The 23,222-nt window shown below is 55.9% G+C and overlaps 1 protein-coding gene across 2 annotated transcripts in view; it reads right to left on the bottom strand.

Annotated features, from left to right (window-relative positions):
• Positions 1 to 1,214: 1,214 nt before the first annotated feature.
• ALDH4A1 (aldehyde dehydrogenase 4 family member A1) overlaps positions 1,215 to 23,222 on the bottom strand; it is a 32,033-nt gene continuing 10,025 nt past the window's right edge. The window contains exons 1-15 of one of the 2 annotated variants that reach the window (XM_030942846.1): positions 21,489 to 21,507; positions 19,790 to 19,883; positions 19,139 to 19,231; positions 16,240 to 16,287; positions 15,261 to 15,416; positions 12,959 to 13,108; positions 12,804 to 12,878; positions 11,390 to 11,577; positions 8,994 to 9,067; positions 7,123 to 7,319; positions 6,916 to 6,963; positions 6,036 to 6,188; positions 5,120 to 5,241; positions 4,172 to 4,290; positions 1,215 to 2,690 (exon numbers count right to left, since the gene is read on the bottom strand). In XM_030942846.1, the coding sequence (XP_030798706.1) occupies positions 2,578 to 2,690; positions 4,172 to 4,290; positions 5,120 to 5,241; positions 6,036 to 6,188; positions 6,916 to 6,963; positions 7,123 to 7,319; positions 8,994 to 9,067; positions 11,390 to 11,577; positions 12,804 to 12,878; positions 12,959 to 13,108; positions 15,261 to 15,314 (1,293 nt within the window). In that variant the 5' untranslated portion in view covers positions 15,315 to 15,416; positions 16,240 to 16,287; positions 19,139 to 19,231; positions 19,790 to 19,883; positions 21,489 to 21,507 and the 3' untranslated portion in view covers positions 1,215 to 2,577. Of the gene's footprint in view, positions 2,691 to 4,171; positions 4,291 to 5,119; positions 5,242 to 6,035; positions 6,189 to 6,915; positions 6,964 to 7,122; positions 7,320 to 8,993; positions 9,068 to 11,389; positions 11,578 to 12,803; positions 12,879 to 12,958; positions 13,109 to 15,260; positions 15,417 to 16,239; positions 16,288 to 19,138; positions 19,232 to 19,789; positions 19,884 to 21,488; positions 21,508 to 23,222 lie in introns of those variants that run through there. The other variant, XM_030942845.1, reaches the window with a different exon arrangement.

Raw genomic sequence — 23,222 nt, forward strand, 5'->3', positions numbered from 1 at the left:
TGTACCTAAATTTCCTTCTCTCCAAACTGGGAATGTGGCAGAATTTCCTTCCAAAGGCTGTTGTAAGGAAACATACCCTGGGACTTCAGCACACATATTCATCAGGGTCCTCCAGAGACACAGAACAGGAGAAAAGAGAGGTTTTAAGAATTGGCTCATGCGATTATGGAGGCTTACTAAGTCCAAAATCTGCACGGCAGCCCAGCAGGCTTGAGGCCCAGGGAAGAGCTGCAGCAATTCAGTGTGAGGGTAATCTGCTGGCAGGATTCCTTCCTGCGTGGAGAGCTCACTCTTCACTCTATTAAGACCTTCAGCTGATTAGACCTCGCCCACCCACAGGATGAAGGGTCATCTGCCTTGCTTTTTACTTTTAAAACTCCACTGATTTAAATGTTAATCTCATCCAAATACACCTTCACAGAAACACCCAGAATGTTTGACCAAATACCTGGGCACTATGCCCAGCCAAATTGACACATAAAATTAACCATCACAACACAGGATAGTGGTTCTTACAATGAAAATGGGTAATGGGTAACTTTTTTTTTTTTTTTTTTTTGAGGCAGTCTTGCTTTGTCACCCAGGCTGGAGTGCAGTGGCGTGATCTCAGCTCACCACAACCTCTGCTTCCCAGGTTCAAGTGATTCTCCTGCCTCAGCCTCCCCAAGTAGCTGGGATTACAGGTGCATGCCACCATGCCTGTTATTTTTTTTTTATTTTTAGTAGAGATGGGGTTTCACCATGTTGGCCAGGCTGGTCTCAAACTCCAGGCCTCAAGTGATCCGCCCATCTCAGCCTCCCAAAGTGCTGGGATTACAGGCATGAGCCACTGCACCCAGCCTTATGGGTAGTATTTTTGACTCATTATGTGTCTGGCACTATTCTAAGTATGTGTATGTATTAACTCATTCGAATCTCATGATGACCCATGGCAGGGGGAGGGGGTGGTTACCCCATCTTATGGATGAAGGGATGGAAGGTCAGAGAGGTTGCATAACTTTTTGGCAATCATCTGGCTGGGAGGCAGTGAGCCAGGATGTGAACCCAGCCCCACTGCCTCCAACAGACAATTTCAAACATCATCACCTACTGTTCCTCCTGTCACACTGAGAGCACTGTGCCCGTGACCGGGTGACACACTGGCAATGCCACCAGACTTAAAAGATGTTGGCTGCCACCACCATCCCCTCCAGAAAGACCATCAACCTCTTTGATTAAGTAACAGGCATTTTATTGGGTGGCATCAGAGCAAATCCCATTGCCACCTCACAGTGTAGAACCAGTAGAATGGAGAACACTCCAGCCTGTGCCCCCCCAGCCACCTGCCCTGGCCCCTCATGGGAAATGACACAGATCCTGGAAGGACACAGAACCCACACCCAGTCCAGGTGGCATCAGCACCCACCCCCATCATGAGCCGGTGGCACCTGGGGAATGGACACACCAGCTCCAGGGGGGTCCCATGCAGGCATCCTAGAGGAAGTCCCAACACTTTCACAGTGCCCTAAAAACCATCCTTGAAAGTCATGCTTTATGGATCCCTGACCACTCAGAATCCAAGCAGGAGGCATCTGTAGAAGGAATCGTGGTCACAGATTGGCTGTGTCAAAAAAAGAATGGGCCAGTGAGGGACTGGTCCACACAGAGCCACTCCCACGCAGAGGAGGAGCATTCTACAGGCAACATCCTCGGCCCAGGCTGATGAACCCAAGGCCAGGCCTCTGGGGGCTGGGAGAAGGGAGGGGCAATGTCTGCCTCGGCCTGTGTCACCATGGCATGGTGGTGGCTGAGCTCCTGCAGGGAAATCCCAGACCCTGAGACCAGCTCTAGGAGTGGAGGTCTCTAGAGGTAGAGCCTAAGGATCTGAGGGAAGGCTGACATAGGACGAAGGCCCATCCAAGGTTTTCCAGAATCACGCCCCATCCCACACCTTGGCAGGTGGCCTCCAGCGGCCCCCCAGCCCCGCCATGTGGTGCAGACCAGGAATCACATGGGCCTTGGCCGAACACAGGCACCTGGAGAAAGGCATGCCGGCATCTAAGGTGTATGGCTGGGTACAGTGAGCAAAGATACAGTGAGGAGCCCAGACCAGAGAGGGTAAGGCCAGCTGGTGCCCTCTGTGTCCCACAGGTCAACCTGAGTTACACTTTACCCTGGACACCTGGAGGGGCAGGGATCAAGGCCAGGAGCCTCTGTGAGTGGTGAGGTTTGCCAAGGGGCCCAAAATGGCCTCCATTTCCCCAAAGGATCCCGAGAGCTGCTCCATCTCCTTTCCCCAGGTCCCTGAGCCACTGGGCCCAGTGGAGGGGAGAGGGAGAACCTGCCGGGCACCACGGTCATACCTCCCACATGGCCAATGGGATAAGGGGTAGTGGCCATGTTCCTCCCCAGCACAGTCTCAAACCACAGCCTGACGCGTGGGAGAGGCCAGAATACAGTGGTAGGAAGGAGGTCAAGCCTGGATTCTAGAAAGGCAGCAGTGCATGAAGAAGGGGTGGAGGGGCTGGAGTGGGGTCTGTGCAGTGAGGTCGGCTGCCTGGACGGACAGACAGCAGGACGGTGGAGTCCGAGCAGGGCTCACTGCATGTACGCGTAGCTCCAGTCCCCCAGGGGCTTATGTGTCTCCTTGATGACCTGGGGCGACGTCCAGCGGAGGATGTAGTGTGGGCCCCCTGGCTTGTCATTGGTTCCTGCAGAAAAGACACTTCTGTTTTTCCCTGAAAAGACACAACAGCCTGGGCAGAAGGGGAAGGGAGGAGATGATGGAATCAACGGGCCAGCGGCGCGGGCGGATAGCAGCAGGCCTGCTGCCAAGCTTGGGGCATGCAGAAGAGCCAGAGGGATGGACAGGAGCCCCTGTCTCCAGTCTCCAGTCTGCTGGGAAGCCTCCATTGTTCTCTCCACATCGCACCCAGCCTTGCATCCTTGCTGGGATGCTAGGATGTCTAAGAGGCAGGGCGCGGCATGGAGAGGGCACTGGACTGAGAGGCAGGGACCTGGCACGGTCCTGGGGTACCATAAGACGTACATGTCTAGCCTTCATCCCTGGTTCCTAGCCAGAGCTCCTAAAGCTCTTAGAATTTCCTGAGTGATGGGGGTTATTCATAACAAGCCCCTTCTAATCACATATGAGTTTATGCTAATGAGGGCTCTTGCAGGATGGCACTGATTGGCAAAGGAACCAACCCTCTGATTAGAGGCTTGGAACCTTCAGCCCAGGGAGGGCAGAGGGGTTGGAGGTTGAGTCGACCCCAATGGCCAACGATTGAATCAATCATGCCTGTGTAATGAAGCCTCCATAAAAACCTAAAAGGACAGGGTCAGGAGAGCTTCCAGATTGGTGAACACGTCCACATGCCAAGGGGGTGGCATAGCCCGAACTCCAGAGTAACGGAGGTACCCATGCTGGGGACCCTTCCAGTCTTTGCCCTATGTGTCTGCGTGTCTGGCTGTTCATCTGTATCCTTTAAAATCCCCTCTGCAATACATGGGTAAATAGTAAGTACGCTTCCCGTGGGTTCCGTGAGCCATTCTAACAAAGTATCGAAACTGAAGTGGGAACTTCTGATGTGTCGCCAAGTCAGACAAGGTGTGACTAACCTGGGGTCCCAGTACTTGTGATTGGCATCTGAAGTTGGGGGGTTAGTCTTATGGGACTGAGTTCTTAACCTGTGGGGTCTGCACTAACCCCAGGCAGTTCGCATCAAGTTAAACTGTAGGACGCCCAGCCAGCGTCCACCAAGAACTGGAGAACTGGGTGGTGTGGGAAACCCCAGCACGCCAGGGTTCAGCCCTGGCTCTGCCACTCAGGAGCAGTCAACGTTGGCAAGCCGTTGCTCCTTCTGAGCCTCAGTTTCCCACTGTGAAGTAGAGCTGGTTGGACTTAAGGGACACTGGCTATGGTGCAGGAAACACGGTTGCTGGAGCCAAAGTTACAACCCCACCAGGGCCATATGGCCTTGAGCCTCAGTTTCCTCCTCTGTAAAATGGGAAGAATAGTCCCTTTGCTCACAAGTGCACTGAAAGGACCCTGAGCTAGCGCACTTGCTTGGCCCACAATAAGCGCTCAGTAAATGGTATCCTTCCTGTTACTCTGAAGCCCCTCGAGACGCAGCATTGAGGGTCTCCCACCAGGAACTCAGCTCCCCTGTGGGAAGGAGGACCCACTCACCAGAGGCTCGGGCTCCCCCGAAGGGCTGCTGGCCCACCACCGAGCCAGTGGACTTGTCGTTGATGTAGAAGTTGCCGGCAGCATTCCTCAGCACCTTTGTGGCCTCCTGCACGACGTCCCTACAAAGCAGGGCAGTGGTGACAGAGCAACCAGCTCATCTCCCCTCCAGCCCCAGCTCCAGCCTCAACACCCCTGCTCCAGCCCACACTGGCTTTCCAGGTTCAGCATGAGGCCGAGTCAGGGATGAGGGATGCTGGCCAGCTGTTGGCTGTGGGCCTTCGGTCAGGTTACCCAGTCTCTGAGCCCAGCTTCCTCCTCTGGGGAGGGGCTTGGCACACCTCATCGCAGGGCTACCGCGAAGTTCAACAGAGTGGCCTGTCCTGGTCCAATGTTCCTGTCCCTCAGGAGCAGTGGGAACTCCAGCTCCCAGGCCCCCACCCTTCCTCCCTCTCCAAGTTCACCTCCACTCACTCACAGAGGCAGACATGGGGGCAACCAGTGCCATGGAGGAAAGAAGAGGCAAAGCCTCAAGTTTAGCCTTATGGGACCCAGGTTCAAATCCTGCCTCTGCAGCCCCTGGCCTGCCCTGCTCTGCAGCATAGGACAATCGCCTCACTCAGTGTGGCCCCACCAGATCCTGCAGAGCTGGTCAAAGGCACCAATTCCTGGCCCAAGGCACCAATTCCTGGCCCTGCCCCTAGAGGTTCAGATTCACTGGTCCCCAGTGGCACCCTGGCACTGGCACCACCAGTACTGGCAATAAAGAGCCTGCTGCTGTGGGCCCAGGTGGGGAGACCTGGCTGCCTGCCTGGGCTGAGGGGAGGGGACAGAGAGAAGGTAGTGGCGGCATTATTACTGGGAGCCATGTCCAGGAGGTGGGGATGGGGCGAGGGCCGACAGGGACAGGACACCCAAGCACAGCACCAGGGCTGTGGCCTGGCCACTCACTTATCCTGGGAGAACACTGCCCCCGTGAGGCCATAACTGGTGGTGCTGTCAACCAGCTGCAGTGTCTCCTTGTACTTGTCATCTGGGTAGACGTACACAGTCAGTACAGGCCCGAAGATCTCCTAGGAAAGAAGCCCCAGTGTCAGGCCCTCCACGGGGCAGGGCCCTGAGCCCTCCCAGTGCCCCTGCTCTGAATCCCCTCTCCCCAGTCTCTGGGCCTCAGTCTACACTTCAGTGTCTGCAAGAAGGGTCAGGTGCCACCTCCTCCTGGGTTCCCTCCAGGACAGCAACATGTCCAGCTCCCTGCCCTGTCCATCCCACCACAAGCCGGCAAAAGATGCAAACATTTCCTGGCTCTCCCTGCCAAACCCACACTCGGAGAACAAAGGGTCCAGGTCCCAGAGGCTTCCAGCAGCAGCTGGCATGAGAGTTGCCCAGAGGTACCATTCCCTCCAGAAGGGTTCATGGTTCCCTCTGCCACCAAGGGGCTGGGGGAAGATCTTCTCAGGCAGACTCCAGCCCTGCACTGCCAACTTGGGCAAGTGCCTTGACCTCAGTTTCTCATCTGTAAAATGGGAACAGTTAACACCCACCTCATCTCAGCCAAGTGCTCAGCCACGGCTGGCCCCACAGTAAGTCTATCAATGTCAGCCATTATGACTGCGGTGGCCGTGGTTGCTGTGGGCCGTGGCAGTGCTCAGACCCAGCTAGGGCCAAGGACACCGCCCTGGATTTGGAGTCAGGCAGCCTGAGCTCAAAACCTGGTTCCACCCTCTCCTGGTAGGAGGCATTCCCTTTTAGGGTCTCCCTTTAGGGCCTCGTGTGTGAAACAGGAGAATGTCTCCAGGAGAACTGTGTGTGCTGTGCTCCGGTGGGACTGTCCTCCTCTGGACCCCAGGCTGCCCGCCCCAGTCACCTCCTTCATGATGGGCTCCTGAGGGTCCTTGCTTTCCACGATGCAGGGCTCCACAAAGTAGCCCACGGAGTCATCACACTTGCCCCCGGCCAGGATGGTGAGGCTGGGCGAGGAGCGCGCGTGCTCCAGCCACTTCTTGATACGGGCAAAGGACTGGGGTGGGCAGGGAGGGAGGTCAAAGAGGTCGGGAAGGCATCCCTGCAGCAGCCCCCACAACACACTCACCATGAAAAACCTGCACCTGAAGGGCCCAACTCCTGAAATAGGGGCAGGGGCGGGGGACACCAAGGGCAAAAGCCAGGGTCTGGCTGAGCCACAGCAGAGACAAGGACAGACACGCACACTGTGTGTGTGTACACACGCATGTGTACATGTGTTAGTACTACAGGGGCACTCCCGTATAAACAGACACACATCAATCAATGCATATATAGGAATATGCATGGTCACATGTCTCTTGAAGCATATAGGGATCTGTATGCCTTCTACATGTACATGCGTGTGGCTGGACTTACTGACATATGCATGTGTGTGCTTATGTGCAAATGGATGTGTTTATCTGGAAAGACCTACATGTGTAGCCACACAGAGCCCTACATGAACACATTCATGAGCACATGTGTACATGCACACATGCAAATGCTATTAGGAGCTCGCTGAGCCTGGTTCCAGGGTGGCCACGAGATGAGCTCTTCTCTGACTACGGCTGATTCTACCCTTTCTGAAACTAGAGGTGTATGTGCGGCTGCTGAGCTGCCTTGATCAAAGCAGTGGGGCTGGGTCATGCCCTGGGTCAGTGTCCCCCATATCTCTTCCTCCCTCTCCCACCCACTCCAGGGCTTGCCCCCCGCCCCAGGAATGCCCACTTCCCATCCTGTACCTTGGCATCAATCACTGCAGAGAAGAAGGTCCCAAAATCCGCTGCAGGCTGGAGGTATGGGAGGCGCCAGAAGAGATGAGCCGCTGCAAGCCAAGACAAAGGGAGCCCCTCCCCACACACCCCAGCCCTGGCTGCAGAGGAGCCTCCCGGGGACCCAATCCCATCAGCTCCCTGCTGGGCCGCGGCGGGGGTGACGGTGCCACTCACGTCGCCCACTTTGATCCGACCGTGCTCCTCCAGCAGTCGCACTTTGATCTGCGGCCACAGCGAGTGTGGCACGTAGAGACGCGAGCAGGCAGAACACTTCTGGCCGCCGTACTCGAAGGCTGAGCGCAGGGTCCCGCTCACCACACTGTCCACGTCAGCCGAGCAGTGCACAAAGTGGAAGTTCTTTCCGCCGCACTCTACAGGGGCCGGAGATGGGGAAATGACCAGGGGAGCCGGCTCCCCCAGCTGCCTAGGGACCCAAAGCACCACCTATGCCATCCATGGCCCAGGACCAACACGAGCACAGAGCAGACCAGAGCAGGAGCAGGCTCAGAGCAAGCACTGGCCAACATCCCAGAGACCCACGGGCCAGGCCTATTCTCCCATTCCACAGACGAGGAAACTGAGGCTCAGGGAGGGGTGAAGGGCATCAGAGGTGATCAGGTCCAACAGCCCCATTACACCAATGGGAAGACTGAAACTACCCCACACAACGGCAGACGACGGATGAGAACCCAAGGCCCCCGAAAGCCAGTTCATTCCCAGAAGTGGGCACAGCTTTTTGTGAGGTTCTCCTGAGCCCTTGTCCACGAGGGACAGGGGAGCCCACCCTATGTCGGCTGCCAGGGCTGGGCCCCTCCTCCTCACCCATGCTGGAAACCACTCCCCCATTTCCCCAGTGGGAGGGAGCTTCAGGCAGGTCACTTCACCGCCCTGGCCTCAGTTTCCTCCCCACGTGGGAAGCAGCAGCTAATAGCAGCTGGAAGCACTTAACAGCTGCCCAACTCTGGACGAAGTACTCTGTGCTTTATCCGACTGAAGCCCCACAACAACCTCCCAATTTCAAGCCAAGAAAACTGAGGCACAGAGAGATGGAGTCACCTGCTCCAAGTTGGAAAGTGGTAACCAGCCGCCTCTCTCCCTCAGGGAGGCAGGGAAGGAGGCTCTGAGAGCAGAAAGCCACACAGCTGACCCTGAGGAGCGTTCACCTTCCCTGTCACCCCCATCTGAGCTCCCACCAGTCCAGGAACAGGGTCCAGACTCCCCGGTGGGCCCTATTTCACCCCACAGAGAAACCTGCTGAACCACCAGTCCCAGCTCTGCTGTTCATATGCTGGCTGCAGCTCTCCCTCCCTCTATGTCTCAGCACATTCCCAAAATGTGCTCCACAAAACACTTGGTCCATGGGGTCTTTGCAGAAATGGGGTTGCATGGCCCAGTGAGTGTGGGAAACACTGCATGGCAGACCTTGCCCTTGAAGACGGGCCATGCATATTAGAGCAATTAAGGCTCTGAGAAGTTCTGCACGGGAGGAGTCCATTTTGCTTTAATACCACACATGCCAAATTTCCTTGACCATGAAACGGTTTCTTTGTGGGAAAATTTTAATATGGCAACAAGGTCCAGCCATGACTACCTCTCAGCCCGTATTCTCCCACCAGCCTTCCTTCCTCCCTACTCACGGGCCTTGCTTCGTTTCTTCAAATACAAGTTCATTCCCACTTCTGGTATCTGCATTTGCACTTGCCTCAGCTTAGAGCTGCACTGCCCGACACAGCAGCCACCAGCCATGAGTGGCTACTAAGATTTAACTTAATTAAAATGAAAGAAAACTAGATACGCAGTTCCTCAGTCACACAGGCCACCCTTCAAGGGCTCCATGGCCTCGTGTGTCTGGTGGCTGCATATTGGAGAGTGAAGGTCCTGGACGCATCCCTCATCACAAAAAGTTCCATTGGGCAGTGCTGGTGCCTGAAATGGTTCATCCACCTGACTCGTGGCTGGATCCCCTCTACCTCCCTCCTCTTTCATAACGGCCAGGGGAGGGGTCCTTGGGGCCACAGGGGAGGAGGAGGTGAGGCAGGCCTTACCTCCAGCCAGGCGTGGGAAGGTGCGGAACCGGTCCAGGTTCTGGGCTACCTGCTTCCACAGGTGTTTGAAGGTGCTGGAACCATAGGAGAAAGGGTGTGGATCAGGGAGCCAGGCCAGAGGAAGGGGGCAGAAAAGCCCAGGGAGGAACATTGTGGGGAGCAGCCCAGCAGGAGGTGGGAGCCAAGTCGGGGATGGCAGCTGGGAACAGGCTGCATTCCAAGACTACAGGGAGGGGGCAACAGGGGGCTAGGCAGCAAGATGGTGCAGAGGAGGTCCATGCTCTGCAGCCAGGAGGACACTCAGGGCTGTGTGATCCTGGATTCGTTACTTAACCTCTCTGAGCCTCGAATTCTGCACCTCATCTGGGAAGCAGGGAGAACAATCCTGACCTGGCAGGGTTGTTTCGTGATGAGTTCAAGTGTGAGGCAAGTGCTTAAGACATGCTGGGCACACTGTAGGTACCTGGCAGGGGACAGATCCCGCTGTGGTCTGCGAAGGATCCCCGCCAAGCCCAGCGCCCAGGCCTGAGAGACCAAACCAAGCAGAGTCCTGGGAGAGGGAGCTCAGGCCCCACCCGAAGCTGCCACCCTGGAGGGCCTCGCCTCCTCCCCAGGCTCCAAGTGTGACCAACCTCAGCACCACAAAACAATAAAAATGCTAATCACCCGGGAGCCAGCGACACAGTAGCTAATACTAATTTATGGCCTTCCCACCTTTAAGCCCGCTGCTCATCAGAGCGTGGAGAATGGGGGCCAGGCCCGCTCCGCCCGCTGATAGGCGGGGAGCCCAGGGGCCCGGGGCTGGCGGGGCAGGCCTTTTGGAAAACGGCCCTTCTCAGCAGTTCTAACGCTGCCACCACCCACCCCCACCCCCGGCAAAGCTGCAGAGAAGGGGGTGGAGAGCTTGGGGCCTGGAAGAGGAGGTAAGAAGGACCCCGAGCTGCAGACCCAGGTCTCTGGCTGCCTCCAGGCATGTCCACTCAGATAACACCTGAAGTGACCAACACGAGATTCATCTTCCCCCGAGCCCGCTCGCCCTCCCAGGTGCCCATATTGAACATTCTCGCTGACTACCCCCTCATCCCCACACCCACACCCACCCCAACCCCAACTCCAGGACAGGCGATGGCCCCTGTGCTTCCCTCCATCCTACTCACCTGAACCTGCCCCCTTCTCCACATCCCCTGTCTCTCCCCTGGTTCAAGCCCCCACCACCCCTCCCTGGAAGTCGACAGCTCCTGGCTAGTCTCCTGCGTCAGGCCACAGAGAGATCATTGAGGATGAGGGTGCAAACACAGGGACCCAGAGGAGTCAGCAGGGAAAGGAAACAGGGTGGATCAGGTATGCAGAGAGCCACAACGCACCCACCCACCTCCAGCCAGTGGTACCACCAGGAAATGCAAGATCAGAGCATCCAGATCCAGGGGACCAAGACGGGCCAAGATTTGGATTTATCTGTGAAATTGTCCCAATTATACAAACTTGGGCCATTACTGTTAGGAGTCAAAAAAAGTAGAGCCTCTTGCCAGAAACAATTTGGGGACCATGATTTGCAATCTCTGCTGACACAGAACTCTGACTCAGCCACTCTCCCTGCTTGATACCTTCCATGGCTCCCATCACCTTCAGGATAAAGGCCAGACACCTTTGCAGACTCCTAAGTATCTTATGGTCACTGGACTAACCACCCCCCGCTGCCACCTCCAGCCCAAGAGCTGGGACCTTGTCCCTGGTGTGTGCTCACCACTGGGCCTTGGTGTGAGCTCCAAATTACCTGCTCAGCCAGTGAGTGCAAGCACGGTTGAGATCAGGTAGTGGCCTGCCTCTCCTACCTCAACTCAAACCATGCCCCGCCCTCACTCTTTTGCCCTCTTGCCCCCAGACTCCACACTCCAGCCACACAGGATCCGGCCATGCCTCAGAACACATGTTTTTGCCTTGACGACATTGTATGTGCTGTTCCCTCTCCCAGCATATATATTCTTCTCCTGCCTCTTCCCCTCTGCCTGGCCAACTCCTCTGCTTAGATGCCAACTCCTCAAGAAGCCTTCCTGACTCCTCCAATTCATTCTATGCTCCCCTGTGTCCTTTCCAGTAGCAGAGGTAGCACTGGAATCAATATCACCCACAGCCATAGGGTCACTTCCAGCCTGCAAAGCTCTTTCCTGTTCATTAACATGTTTAATCCTTGCAATGACTCTGTAAATTAAGGATACTCACTCCATGTACAGATGAAGAAATGGAAGCTCAGAGAGGTGAAGTGGCTCACTCACAGCCACACAGCAAGTAAAGGAGCAAGGTCAGTGCATGACCCTGGGTTCACAGACAGCAGGTGACCAGGGTTGCCTGTGAACGTCCCCTAGCCACCCCAGCCTACACCATCCCCAGGGACTTACGGCACACTGCCTGTGAAGTTGATGCCACAGAGGTGCTCTGAGCTTGTGACAGTGTCCCCAAATAGAGGCCCATCAGCTGGCACAAACTGGATGATATTGGGGGGCAGGCCGGCCTCCCGGAGGACACGGTAGACAGCATAGCTGGCCAGCATGGCGGTGTCACTGGGCTTCCACAGGACCACATTGCCCTGCATGGGAGGTGTTCTGGTGATGCATGAGGATGGCGCCACCAGCCCCCAACCCCCAACCCCACCCTACAGCATGGTCATCCCTCACCTGGAACCACCAGACCCTGTGCCAACCAGGACATCCCCTGCCCGACCCCATTCCTCCAAGGCATCTGGCCCTGTCTCCAAAAGTCCCTGCCAAGGAGGCCACGGCATGGCCCGATCTACCCAATGCTCTGGCCAAGGCTCCCTTTCCCCAGCAGCCTGCACCAACCAGTCCTGCCATCACCTGGGCAGGTCTGTTCTTAGTGCTAGTCACTGAGTGCTCACTGGGCACGGCGGGGCACACAGGCTCTCTCAGCACACATCCTGGGCCAGGCATGTGCAGCAGCCAGGCACGTGGGTGCCTGGCCATGCACCGTGTTTGTCTGTGCACAGATGCACGAGGATGTCCCCATGCATGTCCCTAGTACACACCCTGGCATCAGCATCCAGCACCCCTGTCTGGGGCTCGGGGTTCCCGATGACTATGTGGACCTCTCCCGCCTAGGCTGTCTGGGAGCTGGGCTGCATCTCCCCCATAAGCCAGGGACTTCATCCAGTTACAGCCACCCTCACTCCAATAATGGCAGAGGAGTGACTTGAATACCATCAACCCTGAGAGAGACTCTACATCCAAATCCTTCTCTGCTCCATCATTTATTTACTAGTCACTCAGTCTTGCCAAGTAAGTCGCGGCTGCGTATCTCAGTTTTGTCATCTGGCAAAGAGGCAGAGTCACAACTCCCTCTCGGAGCTGCTGACAGGATGAAATGAGATCATCTCCATGCCGTGCTCAACAACAGCAGGCACGTGGTGAGCACTGAAGGTCAGCGGTAATTGTCATCAACAGAGCCGCCAACACTCAGCCAGCTCCGGGCCAGCCCTGCCTGCTGCTGGATGTGTCTCATTTGAGCCTCACAACCCAGTCATGGAGGCTTTCCTATTATTTCCACTTTGCAGATGAAGAAACTGTGCCTCAGAGAAATTCAGAGACTGCCAGGGTCTCCCAGGTAGAGAGGGACGATGCTGGGATTCAAACTGGATCTCTGGTCCCAAAGCCTACCCACAGCCCCAAGCGGCCTCCACCTTCTGTGCCTCTCCCCATGACTAGGCTGAGACCCAAGGGGCTCGGGGTGGCCTCTGTCTGTCTGTTGGGACCAGGAGGACAACCAGCTACCGCTGTCCCACCTGTGCCCACATCTCACCATCAGGGCCGGTGCCCCCGCCAGGTTGCCGCCTATTGCAGTGAAGTTAAAGGGCGAGATGGCCGCCACGAAGCCCTGGGGAAGGAAGCAGCAGTGAGGCCAAGCCCACAGCGTTGGGCTGCCCCGCGTGTCCGCCCACTGCCTCCTGCAGGTACCTCCAGACCCCGGTACACCGTGCTGTTGGTGCTCGGGGGCACGCTGATGGGCTGCTGCCCCTCCAGCTCCACCGCATACTTGGCGTTGAACCGGAAGAAGTCGATGAGTTCCGCTGCAGCGTCAATCTCCGCTTGGATCACGGTCTTACCCTGCAAGGCAGAGGGCCAGGTGTCAGGAACAGCTAACAGCCTCCTGTCCTTCCTCTTCTCACATCTGACCCTGTGCCCAACGCGAGCACTGAGCCAGGCCCCAGCAGGGACTAGGAAACATTTGGAGGGCTGACCAGGTCCCGTCCCGGGGGCTGACGGGGAAAGGATTCTCAAGCCCTTGAGCCAGCATCTCCTGCAGCCAGCCCTCTGGGCTGGACGGGGATCAGCAGAATTGACTGATCCTCTGCAGCAGGCCAGGTACTTCCCATGCACTGTCTTCGTTTCATAGCAACTCTGAATGGTGGAGGATGGCAAAGGATCTATGGTCAAGCCTCAGACCAAATTCAGGATCAGAGCCTTCCAGACAGAAGGGCAGATTAGCATGAGCCGGAGACTGGCCACTGGAAAACCAGGACAGAGACTTGGTGTGTGGGAGGCGCATGGTTCCTTCGCCAGGAATGATGTTCGGCCTTGCTGGTTAGTTTGGGCCAAAAACCAAGAGGAGAGTGACTGTGATTCCCTTAAACCGTCCATTGTTACTAACAGCAAATGTGAGCTGCAGGGAAAAAAATTGTGTACAGCCAAGAACAGGGCTTTCCCAGATTGACGTGGCCCCCTCTTGGCACCCAAGGTCACTGGCAGGTGCATGACCTATTAGAGACACACAGCCCAGGAAGCTGAGCTAAGATGTGTACCTGGCTTCCTAGAAGTTCTTGAGTCTTAGGCCAAATACAGAGAGCCTAAACTGATCCTAGACTGTCTTCCCAGCAATGTGCGGCTCACCGGGAACACGCAGAGCCGGACACCCACCCCAGAGGGCTGCTGAGCCAATCTAAGGAGGCATTCAGCAGGATGAGGGGCTGTCATACCAGCTCTGTGCAGCAGAGGGGGTGCTCACCATGAGGCCCCGGGAGCAGGCAGTGGCAAATGCCTGATCCAGAAAGCAGCCTGGGTTCTGGCTCCTACAATTTACCCTTCAGGAACCCAGGTTAGTTGGCAGCGTAGGGCTCAGGTCCTGGAGATGGTGAAATAACGCTTTCTCCCTCGGCTCCTGTCCCCTACACACTCTGCCTGCTAGAGACACTCCTCACTCAACTTGCATTTAGTAGGGCAAGAAGCTGTCATGCCAGCTCTGTGCAGATCAGGGCCTTGCTATGCCGAAGCCTCACGGAGGGGGTGACATCAGGGCTGGACCAGGAGATAAGAGTTCACTGAGCATGGAACAGACAGCAAGCATTCCAGGCAGGAGGACACAGTGGGCAGAGGCAGAGAGGATGTCTGCCGTGACCAGGGAGTCCTGCTAAGCCCCAGATGGCTACACCATGGGTGGCACAGCTTGGCAGGGAAGGGCAGGATAGCGGGTGAGCTGGACAGAGGTGGGCAGAAGGGCCCTGGATATGGGGCTCAGGTCTTTTTTTTTTTTTTTTTTTTTTTTTTTTTGAGACAGAGTCTCGCTCTGTCGCCCAGGCTGGAGTGCAGTGGCGAGATCTCGGCTCACTGCAAGCTCCGCCTCCCGGGTTTACGCCATTCTCCTGCCTCAGCCTCCTGAGTAGCTGGGACTACAGGCGCCCGCCACCTCGCCCAGCTAGTTTTTTTTTTTTTTTTGTATTTTTTTAGTAGAGATGGGGTGTCACCGTGTTAGCCAGGGTGGTCTCGATCTCCTGACCTCGTAATCCGCCCATCTCAGCCTCCCAAAGTGCTGGGATTACAGGCTTGAGCCACCGCACCCGGCCGTGGCTCAGGTCTTGGGACTTGCTTCTCAGTGGTGGAGAGGTCTAGGTGGGTCGTAAGCCAGGAGTGACATCCTGGAGGTGTTGGAAAGATCACTCTGAGGGCGGCGAGGGGCTGACCAAGCTGGGAGGCAGGGAGACAGTGCAGGCCACCACCAGTCCAGGCAAAGCATGATGAAGCCTAGGAGCGAGGACAGAGGGATGGAGGACAGGGGACATTTCCGAGGCAGGACACACGGCTCTGCACAATAATTTGTGATCATCCATCCCAGCTCCTAGGCCTAGTCCCTTGAGGACATCTCTGGGTCCCCAAAAGGGCTTGGGACCCAGAAGCGCTTCAGCTGATGTCTGCTGCCATGGGTGGGGCACAACTGACACTGAGCCCACCCTGCTCCACCCACCTGGACCCACCAGCACCTCACCTGTCCCACCATGGTCTTGGCGAGGATCTCAGCCCTGTGCGGCCCACTCAGCATGTCTGCTGCCTTCAGGAAGATCTGGGCCCGGTCTGCAATAGGCTTCAGGTCCCACTCTTTCCGGGCAGCCAGGGCAGCCTCAATAGCTTTGTTGAGCAGGCTCTAAAGGGAGACGGAGAGGTTGGGAACTGCTGCCTGCAGCGGGAAGGGCCCTGGGGAGTGAGCAAGGGAGGAGAGACCTGGAAGGCCACTCTCTTCCATCCAGGGACAATGCCTGTCTGCCTGGTCCCTCAGCCCCCTGCCATCACAGCTGCCAACAGCGTCCCGTCAGAGCCTGTAGCAGTTGGCAGTCTGAAACCTGAAGGGCCCGGCCAGGTTGGTCAGCTCTCTAAGGTCTTGGCACTGAGTCCCACAGCTGTTAAACTGGCTCCACTTTCTCTCATGGTCTAATCAAAACCTCACCTTATTCTTGGGACCTGGTGCCCCTGAACCCACCATCCAGAAACTTGAGGTCAACTGGAGCCTGAGACATGGCTCTGCTGCTGGCCTCCCAGACCCCAACTGCCCTCATCACCACACAATGCCAGCTCCTGGACCCCCAGTCACCCCAGCCCCTCCTGCTGGCCCTTTCCAGTGCCAATTCTCGGCCTGGCTTTCCATCGATGGTGTCTCCAATTGCCCTGACTCAGCCTTCCAGAATCCACCTCCTCCCCCGTCCAAGATCTGCCCCACCACGGGCATGTCTGGGAATGTCTCAGCCCTGGCTGAGGCAGCTTGCATTTGGCTCAGGTTAACCTTTGCATGCCTGGCCCAGTCAAAGACATCACCCAGGGACTCCCTCAGTGCCAGCCGCCCCCTGCCCACCTATCCACCATGGCCAAAGAAGGATACAGCAACTGATGCCTACCCCCATATCAGCAGCTGGCAGGGCAGGGCAGGGGCAGCAACCCTAACCCCCGGTCACCAGCGGCAGGGGCTCACTCACCTTGTCTGCATAACAGAACTTGGCCACCTTGTGTCCATGGTTAAAAGGCTGAAAGGAGAGAGAAGTGAGGTCCCTGTCCAGGAGGGAGGTGCCAGGATAAGGATGGAGAGGGCCGGGCTCAGAGCTGGTTTTCCAGGAAAGTCCTGGACACGCCTGCTGTCCCCAGCCTGCTCCCATGAAGCCCTCCCCAGTGCCCGGCCCACAGGTTGCTGCCTATTAAGAGTGCTGGTGTACCCACTATACGATGAGTAAGACGTGGCTCCTCCTCCGGAAGGCTCACCATCCTGGAAATACACCACAGGGTCTTTCCAGGAAAGCATGGACCTTTGTGATCAGAGAGACATGGGTTCAAATCCTGGCTCTGCCACCTACTAGCTGTGAGGCCCCAGGTAAGCTCACTTCCTCCCCTAAGTCTCCTCATCTAGGAAATGCAGACTGCCCTCCCTGTCTCTTAGCATGGACAGGAGAACCAAAGGGGATCATGGACAAAAATTCTTTGGTCCAGCATGAGGCTGCAACCATGGGCAACATGACCAGGTGAGGTCAAAAAGAACACACTGGTGTTGTGAAATGCTTGGGACTTCCGCCCTGCCCCGAAGCCATTATGGACAGAGCAATTGCTTCCTAAGCCCCAGATTTACTAATCTAAATAGGAAGATCCTCAACAAACATTTATAAACAGAACCTAGTGTTGGTTCAAACCGCACCATTTTGTAAGCTCCCCACTATTTTGCAGACCTTGGTCCAAGTAAAACATTTCATGGGAGCTCAGGTCATGAGAAACATCCGGCTCAGCCACCTGTGACCACAAGGCGGACAAAGGCCCACCTAAAGAAACTTCCCTATCGGCCAGGCACGGTGGCTCACGCTTGCAATCCCAGCATTTTGGGAGGCCGAGGCGGGCGGATCACAAGGTCAGGAGATCGAGACCATCCTGGCTAACATGGTGAAACCCCGTCTCTACTAAAAATACAAAAAATTAGCCAGGCGTGGTGGTGGGCGCCTGTAGTCCCAGCTACTTGGGAGGCTGAGGCAGGAGAACGGTGTGAACCCGGGAGGTGGAGCTTACAATGAGCCGAGATCTCGCCACTGCACTCCAGCCTGGGCGACAGAGCGAGACTCCGTCTCAAAAAAAAGGAAGAAAAAAGAAACATCCCTATCATATCTTGCTGGGTAAAGGTATAAGGAACACCATGATGACATCCCACTGGAGGGGGCCAAACCGCCTGATTGTAACAACATCTTATCAATATCCTGCCAGGCAGCAAGCCATACTGCCCAGACCCGTCCACCCATACTGATGAGTACCCCAGCCTGGAAGCAGCGGTGGGCCCTGGCATTAAGCTGGTCCCCCACTTCCTCAGGTTTCTGCAATATATGGTGTTGCTGTCTCAGCCGCCCTCTCTCTGTGTGTGTGTCTTTCTTTAACCCTCGTCTTCCCTTCAAAACCTAACGCCTGGCAGTGGTGAATGCCAGTACGACCAATGGAGCAGGGAGAAATTTCACTTCTTTCCTTCCCGGGGCTGGCAAGAGAGTTTATATCATAACAGCTAACACTTTTGCTACCTATCCGTCTTCTGGTGGGTTATTGGAGCTTTCCTGTCTAAAACAGTAGCCACGAGCCACATTTCACGTGCTGGACAACCACACGTGGCTCGTGGCTGCTGGAACGGACAACGCAGATCTGGCACATTTCTGCCATCACTGCAGGAAATTCTATTGGCCAGCGCTGGTCTAGGCTTGAGTAGAAAGTGACCATTCTCCTTCATGTTAAACCTTGGCACAGTCACTCTGTATTCTGCCCATACCTGAGATTGGCCTGTGATGCTTAGGGGCTGAGAAGGTGGCTGCAACCTGGGCCCCAGTGGACTGCAGAGCCCCGTCAGTGCTATGTCCCAGCAAACACAGATCCTGCCTTCACATGCCCCAGTACCCCAAATGTCTGGTGCCACAGTGATCAGCACATGGCCAGAACCTCCAGCCAGGTCAGCGAGGCAATGTGGGAAATGAAAATCAGCAGTATCCACCCAGTGCCTTATCAGAATGCCGGAGCCTCGCTGCCTGGAAAAATCCCAGCTGCCATGCGGCCTCAGACGCCCGGGGAGCTGCAGGTAAGGGCAGGCTCTAGGCAGTTACAGAGACAACCAGGGAGCTGGGCGGTGGGTGCTGCTGTCAGTTGGCACCTGCACACACACACAGCCAGTGCAGACAGAGTGACCTGGCCAATGCCTGTAGACCCCAGGCCACGCTTAGACAGCTCCAGGTAGTCCTGAGCCAGCGACAAGAGCTCCAGGACACCTCTGTGGTCAACTCCTGCCCCAGGCTGTCCTGGGAACCTTCAGACTGGGGGACCTGGGTCCTCCCGCTCAGTCACCCCTCCCCCTGCACACATCTGCCCAGGGTTTCAGCTGGACAGAGCTAGAATGTGCTTGCCCTGTTTGCAAAAGGCCCGACCTTTTACTCTCCTCCAAATCACAGACCTGTGAGTTTCCTGGCCCATGTAAAGTGCCTGCCAGTTTCTGGAAGGATAAACTCCAAGCCTGGGGGCTTCTTAGGCCAATGCCATCTGAGGAGCTCGGGGCCTGGGGCCCAGCTTTTTGCCATTAGCTCCCAAATCCCCTTGGCAAGAAATCTATAAGGAATAACAGAAGATGCTGTGTGGACCCCTCATGGCCTTTCTTGCCCAGACACAGGGTGCCGCTAGGGGCTGGATGCAGTGTGGATGCCGTCCTTTGCTTTGGGAAGTTTTACTGGTTCACAGAATTCAAAATCTGGGGTGGGGAGGGGCACTATAAAGGCCTTGAAGTCAGAGCCCACACATTATAAGCTTACGAGCTGTCAGAGAAAGAGGTCACGTATTCAGGGGAGGGGCTGAGCCCTGCCCACCCGCTGGACATACCGACACCTGGTACTGCACGTCCGATGTCCACACCTCCTCATCCCCCACCACGCATGGGATGGCTTCCGTCCGGCCCTTCAGGTCCTTCAAGGCCTGGGGAGAGGGACGAGAGCAGGTATGGTCACTGCCTTCCTCGCTTCCTCCCATCTAAAACCCTAATGCAGAGTCCACAGACAGAGATGCCAAGGCTGACACAGAAATAAGAAGGGGGCCAGGCCGGGTCGGTGGCCATCAGAGAACGTGTGCTCCCCTCAGGGGCAGCCGAACTCTGCTCCAGCCATTGTCACCCTGCAGGAAGGTGAGGTCTACCCACGACACAGAGATAAAAAAACTGCACCTGAAACTTATGTGAAATCTCATGATCTTTAAAACGCTGGCAATTAACTGGAAAACATGTTTAAGTATAAAACAACTGGGCTTATGACATCTGACCTGGCCTGAGGAGCCCCAAAGTAGCTCTAGGCTGCCACCCTGGTCTTCACAGCTGTTCCCACACTCCAGACCCACAGCCCTCCCAGGCTTCCTCCCAAGGCGGGGAGCAAGGGTAGAAGTGGGTGATGGCTGCAGGCACAGAGCACTAGCTCAGGGCTGCTGGGGGCGGCCTCTGCTCCGTGCCCTGCACCTCTCGGGTGCCCCCCACCCTCCCGTTACCTTTTGCAGGGCCTCTCGCTCAGGGCTGCCCTGCGTGAAGGTTAAGACAGGCTCGTTGGCCACCTTCAGGGAGGAGGTGTGCTTCCACCGCAGCCTGGGACACAAGGGCAGGGGACAGAGGCAGAGAGGTCAGCAGTGGCCCCACCACCAGACCCCAGCCCTTCTACCTCCAACAGGGGGTCCTAGGTGGGCACCCAGGGCCTGAAATCCAATGCAACTAGAAAGTAGGGGGTCAAAAACCCACCTTGAGCTGGGCACGGTGGCTCACACTTGTAATCCCAGCACTTTGGGAGACCGAGGTGGGCAAATCACTTGAGGTCAGGAGTTCAAGACCAGCCTGGCCAACATGGTCAAATTCTGTCTCTACTAAAAATACTTAAAACATTAGCAAGGTGTGGTGGCGTGTGTGCCTGCAGTCCCAACTACTCGGGAGGCTGAGGCAGGAGAATCGCTTGAACCCAGGAGGCAGAGGTTGCAGTGAGCCAAGATCATGCCACTGCACTCTAGTCTGGGTGAGAGAGCAAAAAACTCCGTCTCAAAACAACCACAAAAACCCACCTTGGGGGTCCACAACCCAAGGTTCAAGTCCCAGCCCCACCGTTGTGTGTCCTTGAGCCTGTGACTTGCCTCCTCTGAGCGTGGGTCTACATCTATCAAGTAAAAATAATCACACTGAACTCATGTGGTTGTTTGAAGTTTAAACACATAGATGCAAAACCATGTTTAAAGTATTTTGCACACGCAAAGCGTTACTCTCCCTTTCTTCTCCCACAAGGCAGGCTTTATCCCAAAAAGACCCAAATTCCTTCTCTTTCTAAGCTGAAAGGGCAGCACATTCTAGAACACAGTCTCCTCAGAATGTGAACCAGCTGAGATCCTCTTGGCACAAAGGGCTGAGAGCTCAGGGTGGGCAGGAATGTCCAAGATGTGGACCATGAACTTGGAGGGCTGCCCCAAGCTCAGCTCACCGACCCAGGAGGGCTGCCCTGAGCTCAGCTCAAGACCCGGGAGGGCTGGCCCTGGGGGTGAGGTGCTTGATTCCAGGGCACTGAATCTCAAGAACTCCTTGCTCAAATCCTCTGACCTCTTTCCACCACCCCCGACCACATCTGAGGGTCACAAGGTGGGAGGTCAGGTGGCTCAAAGCTAGGACGCTGGGGTCAGTCATTCCAGAGCTGGAGCCTCAGCTCTGCCACCTCCCAGCTGTGGGACTTCCCCTTCAGGCCTGTTTCCCCCTCTGTAAATGAGAAGAATCATGATGACAAAGTCAGCTAATGTCCAAAGGGCACTTGAAATTGACAAACTTCCCATCTACCGTGGCCTCAGATGGGCCCCACCAGCCACCTCTCTACAGAAATAAGGTCATTTCGGTCCTAAAAGGAAAATGACTAGTTCAAGATCAAGAGTAGGAGAAACCTGCTCTTGAGTCCAGAAGGCCCAGATATCATCTCTCTCGGGTGTCAATGACCCCAGACAACCCAGAACAGCTGGAGGTGCACAGGTGGGGCTCACTGGTCGGCACAATGAGGGAAAACACACAGCTTGAGGAACCACAGGGCATCTCAGTAAGTTGCTGTTAGGAAACCCATGGGGTTTGGCAGGGTGACTTGAGGAGGGTTTAAGGAAGCCAGGGTTAGCTCTGGATTGGCTGCTGTCAGAAAGTGGGGGTGAGGCTGACTGGGAAAAAAGGAACATTTACCAAGATGTTTGGTGCTTTGTGGGTGGCACAGAGATCTCGTTTTTGTCTGTGCTTAGACAAAAGTCATGAAGAGGAGGCCGGGCGTGGTGGCTCACACCTGTAATCAAAGCAGTTTGGGAGGCCAAGGTGGGCGGATCACTTGAGGTCAGGAGTTTGAGACCAGCCTGGCCAATATGGTAAAACCCCGTCTCTACTAAAAATACAAAAATTAGCTGGGCATAGTGGCCTGCTCCTGTACTCCAAGCTACTTGGGAGGCTGAGGCAGGAGAATTGCTTGAACCTGGGAGGCAGAGGTTGCAGTGAGCCGAGATCATGCCACTGCACTCCAGCCTGGATGACAGAGCAAGATTCCGTCTCAAGGAAAAAGAAAAAAAAATCAGGAAGAGGGCTTATTGTGTCTCATCTGATCATAGTTTCAGAGGGACATGGCCTGAGGCTAGTGTTCTGAGATTGTTTATGCCCTATAGGAGACAGAATGGCCTGGCTATGAGTGTCAGAGGCCAGGAGTCTGGGGCTCAACGACCCAGCCAGGGAGGTCTGAAGGAAGGACACAAAACTATTCAGACCCTATGTTCATTCCGCAATGACTGATGACCTGCCGGGTCTCTGGTGTCATCTCAGACCCTGGAGATAAAGCAGTGAGAGAGACAGCAAGGCCTCTGGCTGCACACAGGTGATCTTCAGTGTGAGGCCTGGTCAGGAAACAAGCAAGGTAACTGTCAGGCCTCAGAGCCCAAGTCAAGCCATCGCACCCCCTGTGACTTGCAGGTATACACCCAGATGGCCTGAAGTAACTGAAGAACCACAAAAGAAGTGCAAATGCCCTGCCCCACTTTAACCGAGGACATTCCACCACAAAAGAAGTGAAAATGGCCGGTCCATGTCTTCAGTGATGACAATACCTTGTGAAAGTCCTTTTCCTGGCTCATCCTGACTCCAAAAGCTCCCCCACTGAGCACCTTGTGACCCCCACTCCTGCCCGCCAGAGAACAACCCCCCTTTGACTGTAATTTTCCTTTACCTACCTAAATCCTATAAAACGGCCCCACCCTTATCTCCCTTTGCTGACTCTCTTTTCGGACTCAGCCCGCCTGCACCCAGGTGAAATAAACAGCCATGTTGCTCACACAAAGCCTGTTTGGTGGTCTCTTCACACGGACACCCATGACAGTAACCACAGATGGTGAGCATGGCAATGAGTAAACAACGGGGAGAATAGGGCTGCTTCAGCCAGGGTGGTCAGGGAAGGCCTCTCTGAGGAGGTGACCCTGAGAGAGACTTAAAGGAGGCTTGAGAGGAGCTGGGAAGAGCATCCCAGGTAGAAGGAGGCCGAGGGAGGGGCTGAGGGGCCCGCATGGTTGAGGCAGAGGGAGACGCAGGGGCAGGGGCCAGTCCACCCAAGATCCTGGCAGGGAAAGTGAGTACATGGGACCTTCTCTCCCTCCCCATCCACATCCACCCTGGGCTGGCAGCTCTGCACGCCCCACCCCGACTTTGCCTCCAGCAAAGTGAGCACAGAAGACCTTCTCTCCACTCCCCTCCCCTCCCCATCAACCTCCACCCTGAGCCGTAGCTCTGCAGCCCCCCACCCCCACTCTGCCTCCCATTAGCTGTGTGACCTTGGGCAAGTCACTTGTCTTGAAGCCAGTTTCCCTCTGTAAAACACTGACACCCCCTCATGGGGTTACTATGGAGATCTGGTAACGATAAATACATTAAAATCTGCATTGCCCT

Source organism: Rhinopithecus roxellana, chromosome 12, assembly GCF_007565055.1.
Source record: "Rhinopithecus roxellana isolate Shanxi Qingling chromosome 12, ASM756505v1, whole genome shotgun sequence".
In the NCBI taxonomy this organism is placed as follows: domain Eukaryota; kingdom Metazoa; phylum Chordata; class Mammalia; order Primates; family Cercopithecidae; genus Rhinopithecus; species Rhinopithecus roxellana.